The sequence below is a fragment of the Sus scrofa genome, chromosome 4, assembly GCF_000003025.6.
Source record: "Sus scrofa isolate TJ Tabasco breed Duroc chromosome 4, Sscrofa11.1, whole genome shotgun sequence".
NCBI classification, from domain to species: domain Eukaryota; kingdom Metazoa; phylum Chordata; class Mammalia; order Artiodactyla; family Suidae; genus Sus; species Sus scrofa.
Window position 1 is genome coordinate 19,180,138 of NC_010446.5, and position 15,279 is coordinate 19,195,416.

The 15,279-nt window shown below is 39.0% G+C and overlaps 1 protein-coding gene across 1 annotated transcript in view; it reads left to right on the top strand.

Moving 5' to 3' along the window:
* TAF2 (TATA-box binding protein associated factor 2) overlaps window positions 78-15,279 on the top strand; it is an 87,202-nt gene continuing 72,000 nt past the window's right edge. The window contains exons 1-3 of the mRNA XM_021090551.1: window positions 78-464; window positions 875-929; window positions 10,446-10,606. Coding sequence (XP_020946210.1) covers window positions 382-464; window positions 875-929; window positions 10,446-10,606 — 299 coding nt within the window. The 5' untranslated portion in view covers window positions 78-381. The remainder of the gene's footprint in view (window positions 465-874; window positions 930-10,445; window positions 10,607-15,279) is intronic.

Below are 15,279 nucleotides of genomic sequence, written 5' to 3' on the forward strand. Positions count from 1 at the left end.
CAAACACGCTTGTACTCCGGCGTAAGCCCCGCCCACTAACAAAACTTCCGGCCCGGTCCTCACCTCCGTCCCACTTCCGCTGACGTCGAAGTTCAGAGGTGACAAGATGTCGGCTGATCCGCACCGTGGGTGGTTTCTGTGAGGAGCGTCTCCGCGGCAGAAGCTTAGCAGAGACTCCTGAAGGACCCCTGATCGCTGGAGCAAGTTGGAGGCGTCGGCGGCAGAGGATCGGGCAGGGCCGGGCGTGGGTGCCTAGGGAGCCCCGGCAGTAGGGCATGGCTTTTGGGAGCGTGGGGAAGCGGCGAGTGTCAGGTCCCGCAGACCGGTAATGTTCCACCGCACCCTGGGAAGCCGGGAAGCCGAGCTCCGCAGGATCCCTTCATGCCGCCGACTGGTTTGGAGCCCGCCAGAATGAACAGGAAGAAAGGAGACAAGGGCTTTGAAAGCCCAAGGCCATATAAGCTATAAGTATTTTTTCATTCCCTTTTCTTCTTTTGGTTTTCATTATATTTTGTGATTGCTTGAAACTGACCTAGTGGGCCTGGGAAACCTTGCGGGAAGCAAGAAGCCACTCACGGTGATGGAAATGGTGTTTGTAGGGCGAAAATGTTTTGATAGTGTGATTCAGCAGATTTATTGCCCTTTTCAGGTTAATAAACCTTTTTCTTAAAGTGCTAAGCTGCATTTTTGTCTAACGAAATTTGTTTTCGGGTCTGTTGGCAAATTTAAAAAGAGCAAGTTAACCCAATTTCTGGGATTTTAACATGTAAGTTAAGTGTGCTTTAGAGCTGCTTAGAACATAGTTCTTGTTTATAATTGGATAGAATTGTGCACTATTTAATAATCGAAATATTTTCTTTGTTTTTCAATATACAACCCATCAGGTCGTCTGCATCAACAACATAAACTTCCAGAGAAAATCTGTTGTGGTAAGTGTATTCTTAACAATTGTAAGCAAAAACAAGTCCATCCTTTACAGTATACTTAAGGAACTTTCCTTTCCAGGTAACTGTATTTTGAGAATAAGAATTAGAATTAGGATCTGTGTGCCTCCAAGGGCCATGGCTTTGTTAGTGTTCTGGCTGCCTCCTCAATTCTTTTTTTTTTTTCCTCCTCCCTATTTCCTAATTACAGTTTTACTTGTTTTAATCCGTTGTTCAATATAAGTCTGTATCACCAAACATTTTAAAATTGTGTATGAAACAAGAATAAGTCCACAGTGAGTTTTCTACGAGAAAATTAATTAAGGTAAAGACACACAGTGACTCATTAACTTGGCTTTTAAGGGCCCCTTTTATTTCTTGGTTCTTGGCTGACTTTGTTTAGGTGGCATTGGTTTGTAGTAAAGTTTTAAGTAATGTTTTTGAAATCTAGTAACCATCCCCCCCTTTCAATGTAGATATATGGATTGCTGATATATCCATTCTACAAGACTCCTTGATAACCCAAGTAATTAATTTCCTCTCAGGGGGAATCTGTTTTAAATAGGACAAAATCTTAGAGCCGGTTTTCTTTGAGAGCCATCAACTTCACTTTCAAACTTGTTTACTTAAAATGAACTATATTTAAAAATGTAACCTTTTCATTAGAATCATAGAATCTTAGATTTCTAAGGACCCTTAAAGTCCAATCCTTTCATTTAAGGAATTTCTCTTTCAGAATTGCTTGCATATGATCATTTACCTTATGCTTCATGGTATACTTCATGGAAGGATACCTTCGGTGTGTTGTGCTGTATGAATTGGGTAGGGAAGTTATGAGAAAGAGTCGAGTGAAGAGGTTACTGGGTAATCTAGGGTAGAAATGACTTAGCCCCGAATGGAGGTAAATATGGTATAGACATAGAGTTTACATGATCGATTTATGATAAACATTTATTAAGTACATAACACATGTAAGGCCATCTTCTAAGATTTTATGTGTATGACCTCACTTAATCTTCACTAATACCCTATGAGGTAGATACTATTTTAATTCTTACTTTTATAAATAAAGAAGCTGAAAGGATGGAGGATAAGTAAATTTCTTAAAGGCACAAAGTTAGCAAGTGATGGAGCCATTTATAGTCAAGGATGACCTAAGAGTTATCTGCGACTCCTTTCTGTCTGTCGTTCTCCCTTCACATCCTCTGCCCTGGTACATTGATAGGCCAGAAAGAATTGCTGATGACTTTTATTCGGAATGCTTGAAAGGACTTGAAGATGATTTTTAGATTTCCCGTTGGAAAGATTGGTTGGATGGTGTATGGTTTAGGGTTGTAGAAGGCACATTCTCCAGGTTAATTGAGGGGAAGTAATAATTGACTACTTAGAACAAGCAGGGTTAAGAGAAACCAACAAGAGTTGGAGGAGCACCCTAGGTTAGTAACAAGTTATCGCTTCTAAACTTGAAAGAACAAAGGAAGGAAGAAGTTACTAGAACCTACTCTATCTGTAGATGAAACTTGCCTTACAGGAGCTATGGCCTTTGAAGAGCAGAGCTGCTGCTTCCCTCAGCCTGGCAAAGAGGAACTGGGGGGAATAAATATAAGGAGTTCACTCTTCTGCTTTCAGATTCCTCTTTGTGCCTCCCCTTTGACCAACCATCAGCCGGCGGGGCTAGTGCCCAGTTAATGCAATCTCTGGGGTACAGAGTAGAGTAGAGAGCAGATTTAGAGGGACAAAGGGTGAATATCTGGAGCAGTCTACCTCTTTTGTTGCTAATCAGCCTCTCTCATCTTTAGTTGAGATGAAAGTGTTGCCAGCTCAACAAAGTCTTATCAACTATTGTTAAGTGTTGCCATTAGCTAACTATCTGTTTTTCTGAGTAAAGTTTTATTTGAACACAGCCATATCCGTTTATTTATATTGTATCTGTGATTGTTTTGGAGCTACAGTGGCAGAGTGGAATAGCTGTGACAGAAACCGTGTGGCCCATAATGTCTGTTTACTACCTGGCCCTTTAAGAAAATGTTTGCTAATCCCAGAACTAAAGTATTAGTGTGAAGAAATGGCAGTTCAGTACTATTCCCATCTAAAATATTAGCTATCACCAGTATCTTTCATATAAGATAGTGGAAGAAAAGTGGGTAAAAGAATGTGAAAATTAATTGCTACAGCCCCTACTTTCTTTCTTTCTTTTTTTTTTTTTTTTTTTTTTGGCCATGCCCACTGCATGTGGAAGTTCCTGGGCCAGGGGTCAAACCCTCACTGCAACAGTGATCCAAGCTGCTGCAGTGACAACAGAGGATCTTTATCCTGCTACATCACTTGAGAACTCCAGCCCTGCTTTCTTTGGCTGGTGTCAAGGTCAGAGTTGGTATAACACATCTTTCTTATTCCTCTGTCCATTCCATTTTTCTCTTTTCCTTTTGACAGCATTTCTTTTGGTCTGCCCTAGACCTTCATTCCTGTAGAATCTTCATCCTTGCTTGTTTTGACTTCATTGAGTTGTTTCAATTTTCCATTTGTTGGGACTGTTGATCACGTGGATTTAAGAGGCATTCCAGTGAACCCCCTGGATTGCAGAAGGAATTCTTGCTTTTATTGTAGAGCCAAATCTCAATTTCTGTTAGTCATTCCAGCCAATACAGTGACGTCTTTCTTTGCCTGTTGTTTCAATGGCATGAGGAGGCCAAAGTAGTCAGGTCTCAGCTTCCAGTTTAATAGAACCATGACTGTGTGCTCTGGTGGATGCATTCCTCCCTTGGCCACTAGGACTTCTGAACATAGTTAACTCAAGGTCATAAAGGCAGAAAGCAGAAATTCTTGTGGATTTTTGAAGCGGTAGTGAGTATAGTCACTCCAACTTTTACTGCTTGGTTCCCAGATCTCTTTTGGTTATGGAGCAATGACTCTATATTGTCCACTAGTTTAAGATGGCATCCTGTTGAAGGTCTCAATTGGTGCTGTAACTGAGCTTTAAGCAGTTGATCATGGCAGATGCTTCTGGATAAAGGACAAAAGATAGAGCCTGTAAATTTTGTGTATAAGAGCCCACTGGCCACACTTTTCTGTACATATGGAGGCATGTATAGGATAGCGTGTTGATATGTTATAGTTAGAGAAGGAAAAATCTAGAATATGTGTTTTATTTTTTTATTTTTTATTTTTTATTTTTTGTCTTTTTTGCCATTTCTTGGGCCGTTCCCACAGCATATGGAGGTTCCCAGGCTAGGGGTTGAATTGGAGCTGCAGCCGCCAGCCTACACCAGAGCCACAGCAACATGGGATCCGAGCTGCGTCTGCGACCTACACCACAGCTCATGCAATGCCAGATCCTTAACTCGTTGAGCAAGGCCAGGGATCGAACCCACGACCTCATGGTTCCTAGTCGGATTCATTAACCACTGAGCCATGATGGGAACTCCAGAATATGTCTGTTTTATAGGGAGAAATTATTGTCTCACTCTATGATACCAGCTGTCTAATGTATTTACTTTACCGCTTAGTGATTGACTGATTCTTCCTGGGAAGGTCTTGTATTAGAAGCTTATTTTGATCCTCTGGTCTTGGTAGGTGGGCACTCAGGAGTGGTGGTAATCAGATCAGCTTTTGGGTTGGAGGGTGGATTAGGTTCTTTCACAGCTTCCATTCTTGCCACAGTGACCTCTTTGTATATTGAGCATGGTGGCTAAGGAAAGAGTCTGTGACATCTATTGGATTGAAGGCCCCCTCTGTAGTCTTTGAGGATGCCTCTGATGGTCATTTATGTGATGAAAATTACTCTGAGAAATTCATTTATCTCCTTACTTCTACCATCTTCTTATTTTCAGTCTTTTAGACTTGTTCTTTCCACATTCCTAACCAGTTGGCCAACTCAGCAACTGCCCATGGATCAGTACTTCAGGTCATCTCTGCTTCTGTACATAGTGTACAACCAGTTGTATTTCCCAGCGTTTTGCCCAGTGTCTTTCAGGACCACACTACAGTAGGTTCTGATGACAGCTATTGTCCACTTCCAGACTTAGTCAAATTCAGGCTTGTGCTTTATCCTGTTCAGTTAATTGATCATGGAGAACTCTCCATGAAGCCATGGATGTGGATTGAGGGAAAGGTGGAGATGCAGTGGGAGCAAGTCCCATTGGATTCTGAGTCATTTGCTCACATTGTTTACTTGTTTTGCCTTGTCAACTGCTTGGGCCTGGTCCAGAGGTGTTTCCTTTTAAAAGTGGAAAGCTGCCGTACATGTCCAGTTTTATTTTTCAGAGCTTCTTATACTCAGTTCACGATGGTCCTTTCAGGTAACAAAAATGACCTGAAATTTTTGGGAGACCCATGGTCATATGTTCAGTCTGTACTGCAGGGTCTAGTAGCAAACCAGTAGTTGTTTTCCAAATGGAAAATAGATGTTGGCAGAAGAGGTCATGGGTTTCCACTGAAACCCCAGGAATGACAGTGCACTGTCATTCTCTCAGAGAAGGCCAGCATCATTAAAGCATCCCTGTCTGGCATGGACATTCCCTATACCATTGGATATACTGAGTTATTTGGACCCAAGTGGTGGGCAGCTTGAACCACAGCCTGGACCTACTGAAGAATGCTTTCTTGCCCCAGACTTGTCTCAAAGCTGACAGCCTTATAGGTTGCCTAAATATGTACTGTTTTCAGAATCCAAAGAAGCCTGCCGACTTTTGTGTCTCTCTCCCCCACCGCCCACATCTTGTTGGGTAGTGCAAAGCGAAGCAACTTATCTTTAACTTTAGAAGATTGATTTTTATATGCCTCAGGCCACTGGAACCTTAGAAGTTTTATTGATGTGACAGCCCCCTAAACTTATATGGGATTTAACTCTGGTCCTCTGCCATCCCATATGCTTTTTTTATTATGGCTTCTATGGAACTTATAGTTCCTTTCTCATCAGGTCCAGATACCATAATGTAACAGTGTCATTCTCTTTGGGCTGTTCTACAGTCAAGAGACTTTGGGACTATGTTTTGACTGAGCAGGAGAGTTGATACACTTTACTAGTTGCTAAATGACAGTAAAGGAGTTCTGATGTCTTAAAGACAACCTGGTTCTGGTTTTTTTTTGTTGTTGTTGTTCAGATAGGAGTGGAGGAAAAAAGTATTTGCTTGATAATTAGTTGTAGTATTACCTATCGAGCTGTGCTGATTTGCTGTGGTAAAACTACTACATCTGCAGATAATGGCTGTGATTGGCAAGTTTGTGGTAATTCGCCATTATTCTCCAAAACATACTAGACTTTAAAAAAAAATTTTTATTGGAGTACAGTTAACTTACAAAGTTATATGAATTTCAGGCATATAGCAAAGTAAATCATATATATATATATATATGTATACACATATATACACACACATACATATACATATATCCATTCCATTTCAGATTCTTTCCTCATGTATGTTACCACCCAGTACTGAGTAAATTTTTCTGTGCTATAGAGTAGGTCCCTGTTACCCATCTATTCTCTATATAGTAGTGTGTATATATCAATCCCAACCCCCAAATCTATCCACACACACTCCACCACTACGTTTCCCCTTTGGTAAACAGAAGTTTGCAAAACCTACTAGACTTTTGCGCTGGCTAAATAATTGAGTTAAACGAAGATGTAGTAGGCATCTTTCAAATCAGTGGTGGTACTAATCTCTGCAGTTATGCAAGGGATGTCTACTTGCATTTATTATCTTGGGGAAGAGGAATGGGTAGCTCATTAAATCCACTTCGTCCTTCTACTGTAGTCCTCGTTCAGAGAGTCAATATGGGGATTTGCCAATTACTGAAATATATACTGTATGTTCTGGAACTGGGGAAATAAGCACACTAGTCCTACTTTGAAATAGATTTGGGAACCCCTTTATTGCTTGACCTCCAGAGACTTGTACTTTCAGTCTGACTAGTGGACCATTATAATGTTTTGGGGCTCTAGGGATAAATGTTAGTTCAGAATCGAGGTATAATAACTCCAGGAAAAGGGCAAAATTTAATTTATTTGAGGTGACATAGATCTCAAGATTTTTTTTGTGTGTGTGTCTTTTTGCCTTTTCTAGGGCCGCTCCCATGGCTTATGGAGGTTCCCAGGCTAGGGGTCTAATAGGAGCTGTAGCCACTGGCCTACGCCAGAGCCACAGCAACGAGGGGTCCAAGCTGCGTCTGCAACCTACACCACAGCTCACGGCAATGCCGGATCCTTAACCCACTGAGCAAGGCCAGAGATTGAACCTGCAACCTCATGGTTTCTAGTCGGATTCATTAACCACTGTACCACGATGGGAATTCCCATCAAGATTTTAAAAGACAGGTGAGAGTTGAACATGTTTGAATGCATAGGAAGAAGTCCTATAGAGAGGAGATTGTAATTATAGGGTAATTAATACAGCAGGGTTTCTGAGAATACTGCAGGGGATGGCCTCTAATGGAGTAGTGGAAGGAAAGAGGTACCAGAAGGACAAGAGAATTGATAGCTGGTGGAAGAGTGGTTGAAGTTAAGAATCTTGGGCCAGTGGGGAAGAGAGTAGCCCAAAAAAATACCAAGAAGGATGGTGGTGAGAAACTGGAGGAGGCCAAGGAGTAGGGAAATTTCATGCGGTTGAGTAGGAGGACTGATAGAGAAGTAATAAGAGGAGCAGAAGGACAGGCATTGTGGATGTTCAAGTTTAAAACATGAACAGCAGAGCAGTCCTGAGCAGTGATGAGGTATCTTTCATAGTGTGATCTTTTTTTTTTTCTTTTTTTTTCTTTTTGGTAACCATAGTTTTCTTTTTTTTTCTTTTGTCTTTTTTTGCCGTTTCTTGGGCCGCTCCTGCGGCATATGGAGGTTCCCGGGCTAGGGGTCGAATCGGAGCTGTAGCTGCTGGCCTATGCCAGAGCCACAGCAACGCAGGATCCGAGCCGCGTCTGCGACCTACGCCACAGCTCACGGCAACGCCAGAACCTTGACCCACTGAGCAAGGGCAAGGATCAAACCCGCAACCTCATGGTTCCTAGTCGGATTCGTTAACCACTGCGTCACGACGGGAACTCCCTCATAGTGTGATCTTGATTGCTATCCTGGAATGGCATTGAAGATTGTAGGAATTAAAGTCAAGGAACTTCAAAATAATGTTACTGTATAGATCAGCTATATCCACATTATGTCACGTAGAGCGATGGCTGAGATGAGCTAGAAAGGGAAAGTAGGAACCTTCAATGAATGTTGAATTTGGGAGATATTAATGAAAGGAATAGAGGATGGTGTACTTGTATGGCATGAATGCAGAGGAAAAGAATAACAGTAAAAATATTTACTAGATGCCAGCTATGATTTTAAGTGCTGTCCGTGTATTAAATCTCTGTTATACCAAAAGGTAGGTAGTATCATTACTCTTGTTTTACAGATGAGGAAACTGAAGTACGGAGAGCTAGAGTGACCTAGCTCAAGATCCTACACTGACTAAGCAGTGCAGCTGGGATTTGAATGTAGACAGTCTACTTCAAGAGTACATGTATTTAACAATGATACTATTCTGCTCTTGTTCTTATAGCATATGCTATGTAAAAATCCTGTAAGTGGTCTAGAAATAGTAGTGAGAGATAGATGTTTTCAGTTTTCCCCTCTTCTAATTGATGGTAAATGAAAGAATTAGTAGTTTTTTTTTTTAAGGGTGATTCAAGAGATGTTTATCTAAGACTAGAAAGTAGAGGAGTTTTGAAAACATTGAATTGCACAGGGGAGTTAGTTAAAATGGGTTAGAGACTCTAGGAAGACGATCAGCTATGGGGAGAGAGCAAGGAACAAGAAGGAGAAAAGAGTAGGTGAGGGGTTAGATGACCTTGGGGGGCTTGCAGTTATGCTAGTGGCTAAAGATAACAGGGATTGGAGGCCAATCAGTGGGTATGGACGTTGCTGGCAGGTATAGTTTAGGGCGCTAGGTGGTGTCAGAGACCATATAATACAAGGAGACTGGGCTTTCACTATCTTCATGAAATAAACTTCATTCACTGTTTGTTATTGCTGACCTTGGTTGAGAAAGCCAAAGCCTATTCTTATGTCCCACTCATGTAATTACTTGTTAACAGCACTCTCTATAATCTTTTTTAGTTCACTTTTGACATTATCTTTCTTGCTGTCTTTGGCTGATCCAAGCTCATTTATGTAGATTGGTCGTTGGATTGCTGGTAATGCTAATTAAGGAAATTTGGGCCTTTCTCCCTAAAGTTGCTCAGTTATAAATACCTGTAAACTCAGACTTCAACAGTGTTTTTGCTTCTGCTGTTTCTGTTCTTATTTTCTTCTACATAGATCTTTCTAAATGATCTAATTTAAGGGTATATGACTTTCTTCTTACTTGGGAACTGGAGGAAGAGGGCCTGTAGACTCGGTAGGCTTTTGAGCAGTTGGGCTGAATGTTATCTAAAAAAAAATGCTTGCATATTATTTGAAAGCATTACAGTGGGAGACGTTATGGCATAGTGGGAATCATTTGGGATTGTTTAGATGTAGGTGTGAATCTCAGTTCTCCACCTATTAATGATTAAATTTTCTTAACTGTTTCAACTTACCTATAAAAGGTATAAAGTAGTATTTAGCTCTTAAAGTGGTTGTTGAGATTAGAAAAAACATATGAAAGTATCTAGTAAAATATCTGGCATATAGTAGTGCTCATTAAATGGTATCCATTATAATTGTTATAACCTAGTTCTTTATGATTATTGCCTGAATTTCACCTTAGATTCCTGCTGCAGTCTCTGAAATTTTTCTGTTTACTTTGCAGCCCCTGAAATGTTACTCTTTCATGCCCTCCCATATTTTGTGTTTTTAACACAGGATATTAAATAAAACGTTCCATGTTTTACTGCTCCTTTTCGCCTATTTGAGTCAATGCAGCAGGGCGGAAAACAGTGTATTTAACTTTCATCACCACACAGCTAACATGGTAGAACTGTATATGGCTTTTGGGACAACTTGGTACAAAATCATCCAGCACTTTGAACTATCTGCTGCTCTTGAGGTGACAATAGATTTTTCCCTACTTGCCTGAATATCTCTTGCAACTCTAGCCATTTCACATTTCCTGATTTACTCCTATGAGCAGAGACTCATACTTGTTAGCTTCGGTGATGTTGTTTTTGTACCCTGTTTTGAGGGGCTACATTCTTTTACTTACAAATTGGTTTTGATTCTTTTTTTGCTGTATCACTTTCTTTTCTTTCCTCCCTCTTTGGATTACTGTCTGTTTAGGAATTCTTATATTTGAGAGTAGTAAGTTCTTTTACCTTTTTCTCTCTAGCAGATGGTCTAATTTTCACTGATGGTGAATGTGAAAATATTCATAGTTCACACCCATTCAGTCACTAGGACAACCATACTTGAAGTAAAGGTGCTTGGAGAGCACTTGTATGTGTGTAGCCATTTGGGATTCTGTCTCTGGAGTGTAGTTTGTGTATAATTAGTAGAAATCAGACGTGTTCTAAACATACCCATCTTAATTATAATGAAGTTATTACTCTTTGTCTTTACAGGGATTTGTGGAACTGACTATATTTCCCACAGTTGCAAACTTAAACAGAATCAAATTGAACAGCAAACAGTGTAGAATATACCGAGTAAGGATCAATGATTTAGAAGCTGCTTTTATTTACAATGATCCAACCTTGGAAGTTTGTCACAATGAATCAAAACAGTAAGTTACACACCTTAAAAGTTGATAATTCTAACAGTTATTTTGTTTTCATATGATTGGATTAAGTTTGTTTTTTTCTTATGTTATTAGACTCTAGTTTCCAGGTTGTTTTTTTTTTCTGATTATAATTTCTGTTGCTTTTATACTCTGCACATTAGGATCAAGAAATATTACTAATTCTGCCAACATAGTAAGTTATTAAGAAAGTTTCCTTTCTTCAGACTACAGTTTTAAAGCAATTACCAGATAACTTTAAATAAATTTTCTTAGCCATTTTTCTACTTTTAATATTTAAAAAATACTTCATAGATATTAAAGTAATGCTCAGTGAGTTAGATGGTACTGGAATCTGTAGACCAGAAACTAAAATATTCTATAAAATGTTTGATAATTTTAGAATATCATATAAAAATACTACCTGAAATATCTCATTTCTTCACCTTAAATATTGGATCTCTTGATACTTCCTCAGTAAATTGTATTTTTGTCATCAGTTTTATGTTCTACATTTTTCACTTACTTTGTTTTCACTTTTCCATGTGTAACATAGTAGGCTTCATTTTTTTGTCATTTTTATGGTCAGATAATACTCCACTCAATATACTGTGGTTTGCATGATTATTTTCCAGGTTTTTTTCCCCTTTGAATTATTCCCTTAGGAAGATAGGATTACTTATTATTCTTATGGCTCTTTCTAGTATTTTGCTTGATTGTGCTCTGGTAAGATCTGTACTGATTTAAATACCGTCAGCCACATTTGAAGGCATTGTTTTTTTCAAAGCTTCGATAGCATTGGATTATATCATTTCTTTGATTCTCAGTGTTTTGGGATAGAATATCTCAACTATAAATTCTTTTTTTTTAAATAAACTATATCCTCTTTTTAGTCAAGATGGTATTTTTAACTCGTCTAACTATATAATATTTACCTTAAGGCAATTATCTCAATAATCATTGGTTTAGAATCCTTTCAAACTCAGAGAAAATAAAATGAGAATTGAGAAAATTCAGGGACTCTCTGATTGCTGTCGTGACTTCCCACTTTATAAAGGTGATTTGTTGAAATTACATGCTTTTACAGCCACACATGTAGAACCGACATAAACAGATTTATTACAAAATCATCTGCCGCCTCTTCCCCCAGAACAAAAACAATCATCTGCCTTTGGAGAAATACGTATATTACCACTAATGGATGGAAAAGGCACATGTAAAGGAGCCATTGCCTTGATAGAAGGCTGAAATAGCTACACTGACGAGCTTAGAACTCTGCATTTAATGGCAGGGTAAGAAGCTTCTCCGTTTGGCAGTTATATAACACAGTTTTTGTATGCTGCTTTATTAGTTACTGCAGCTCAGTTCTCAAGGAAGATAGTCTGTGACACTGCAGTAACAGGAACAGTGGACTCCAAGTCTGTTGAGGAAGCAAAATTAACATTACTCTAACATGTTAATTTTGAGGTGACAATATCCCCTAAAATTTTTCTCTAGCGATAGGATACCTCACCACTTCTATATTATTAATAAAGAAAAGGAAGTCACAAAGGAGATTTTTCAAAAGTGAGGTTAGGAAATTGGGAAAGAGAATATATTTAAATTTTTCTTTTCAGCTGGTACCAGAGCTCTCTTAGTTGTGGTGACTTAGTAAATACTCATTACAATCCCTCCTTTTTTTCCTGGCTGTAGAATTTTGATTACTTTTTAAGAGAAGTGACATTAGTTATTTTTGCGATTGTTTGTGTATTCTCTCTTTATTCAAAAGAGGATTTGAGGGAGTTCTCCTGAGGTATAGCAGGTTAAGGATCTGATGTCACTGCAGTGGCTTGGGTACTACTGTGACATGGGTTCAGTCCCTGGCCGGGAAACTTCCACATGCAGTGCGTGAGGCCAGAACAAGGGAGGAGGGGGGAGGTTTGTTTTAGAATTCTATTAGGCAACAGTATTTTGAAGTAGCTAATGAAATTAGCACAAAGGGTAAAAAAGTATGGGATGGTGGGTACCACACTATTAAGTTATTTCACAGTTCCTGGAGGAAAACTGTAGATGTGTTTGGTATTTCTGGTTCCAGTACCAAAGAGGGAAAACTTGTTGATTAGATTCATAAGACACAAGACAGAAGTGCAGCAGTTATTTAGGAGAAATATTGCTTAGCAATTAGATGTGAAAGATATATCCTGTAAATGATGCTATTTATTTTTAAAGAGAACTTTGGGAAAGGCACATAGTTAAGGTCTCTAGCATGTCCCTATACTTCTGTTACCTTTATTGTTTCTAAAGTAACTTTCTTTCCTGAACCAATAAAGTTTCCACTAAAACTGAAACAAATTAAATAGATATATTTGAAATGGAAAATTAAAACTTGATCTTGAATACATACAAGAATATTCTAACATTCAAAGAAGTAATACACTACTTCATCACATTTTCTTCTTATTTGTTTTAAAGTTAAGGTGCCAGGCTCTCCTATTTTTCATGGAAAGAGTGTGCTTACCTTGGTTTAGATTCAGCACCTTTGAACTGTAGGGGGAATATAAGGAGGGGAAACATTTAGATAAGGAGCTAAAAGACATTTCTGCCTATTGTATCCAACTAAATGTTAGCTGAGTTGGTAAATTAACCTGTATTAGCAATTAAAAATCTTGTTGGTTATGTAACATCTGTGTAAACTGCCCCTCCTTTTTCTTTGGCCAGTAAAATAATTGAAACACTTGAAATTCCTCCAAATATATTTTCCCTTTAAATTTTATTTATTGGTATAGTTTGCTTCTTTAGAAGCTATGGCTCTTTGGTGGTTTTATGTTTGTTTTTGGTTTTTTTGCTTTTTTGCCACGTTTTTCTCTTCTTAGAATAAAATGAATGTAGGCTTTGCCAAAGAAGCTGTTTCTGTGCCTGGGTAGCCTACAGTGCGGCATCTCTCTCTTCCCTCCATGTTTCTTTCCCTTCCGTAGACAAGCTTTGCTACTTTGAGAAGACCTTTTTTTAACCTCACTTGAAAAGTCTCTACTTTCCTACATTTTAAGAATCAGTTAAATTTTTGTCTCCTGTTTTCATTTTCACTGAAGAGTGGAAGTAGTAATGAAGCTAACTTAAGAAATAAGTGAATACTTCCAGCTCCGGAGAGCTCACTGTATTTTTAAAGTACCTCTTTTATTATTTCTGAATTCTAGAAAGTCCTTTCTTACATCAAGCTACAGTCTGTTTTGCTTTTATGTTCAAAAACTTATCCTAATTAAAAATTGTTTTCTGGAGTTCCTTCTGTTGCATGGTGCATTAGGATCCAACAGCAGCGGGCTCAGGTTGCTGCAAAGTTGAGGGTTCTATCCCTGGCCCCTGCACAGTGGATTAAGGCTCTGGCATTGCTGCTGCTATAGTGTAGGTTGCACCTGTGGTGTAGGTCACAGCTGCAGCTTGGATTTGATCCCTGGCTCAGGAACTTCCGTATGCCATGGGTGTGGCTAACCAAAAAAAAAAAAAGTTGTCTTCTCCTAAGTTTTCGCTTATCCAGAAGCTGTAGCATCTCAGTACTCTCAACTGTTCCTTATTTAAAACTTTCCAAATTTGTTAACCATTCTCTTTGCCCTTCTCTGAATACTCTCTGGTTTGGCATTGTGTTTTCTTAAATGTGGTAACCCTAGAAATAAATAGAGTTCTTATTTGGACCTCTTATAATCACACATGCATAGCATTGGAGCCATTTTATTCTTATCTATGTTCAGTATTTCTGGTGGCTTGAAATGCCTCAGCCTTTCACAAATAGCTATTTTAAAGTAATTGACTTAAGTTTGAGCTTGTAAATCAGTGAAATCTAGGCTTTTTCATAGAGAAAGTTAAGGTAGAGTTTTCTTTCTTTCTTTCTTTTTTTTTTTTTTTTTTATTGTCTTTTGTCTTTTCAGGGCCACAAGGTAGAGTTTTCTTTAGAGCAACCTTCTATTATGATATATCAGATGCTCTTTTGATTACTTTTAAAAAATCCTTTTTATCAACATTGATACTGGTTCCATTTTTGGAAATTGGATTTTTCTGTTGGCATTAAATTATTTATTCTATAAGTAAACTATTAAAGCTAAAGTCAGAAGAAAAATTGAGTGTTGACAAGGATCTATAGTGACTAGAACTCTCCAGTGCTGCTAATAGAAATGTACGTGGAGGTTGAATATATTCATACTCTGTGATTGGCAGTTTCATTCCTGGGTGTATATCCAGTATGTTCACTGAAAAAAGGAACAGAAATGTTCACAACAGCATTTGTAATAGTCAAAATGTAGATTACCTGAAAACCCATCAATGGTAGAATGATAGATTGTGGTATATTCTCACTGTATTGGAATTCTAAAAGTAGTGAGACTGAAGGGCCAACAGGTAGATGCAACATGGATGGATTTCACAAACTTGTCATTGAGTAAAAGAAGTCAGGAGTTCCCGTCGTGGCGCAGTGGTTAACGAATCCGACTAGGAACCATGAGGTTGCGGGTTCGATCCCTGGCCTTACTCAGTGGGTTAACGATCCAGTGTTGCCGTGAGCTGTGGTGTAGGTTGCAGATGAGGATCGGATCCCGCGTCGCTGTGGCTCTGGCGTAGGCTGGTGGCTACAGCTCCGATTAGACCCCTAGCCTGGGAACCTCCATATGCCGCGGGAGCGGCCCAAGAAATAGCAAAAAGACAAAAAAAAAAAA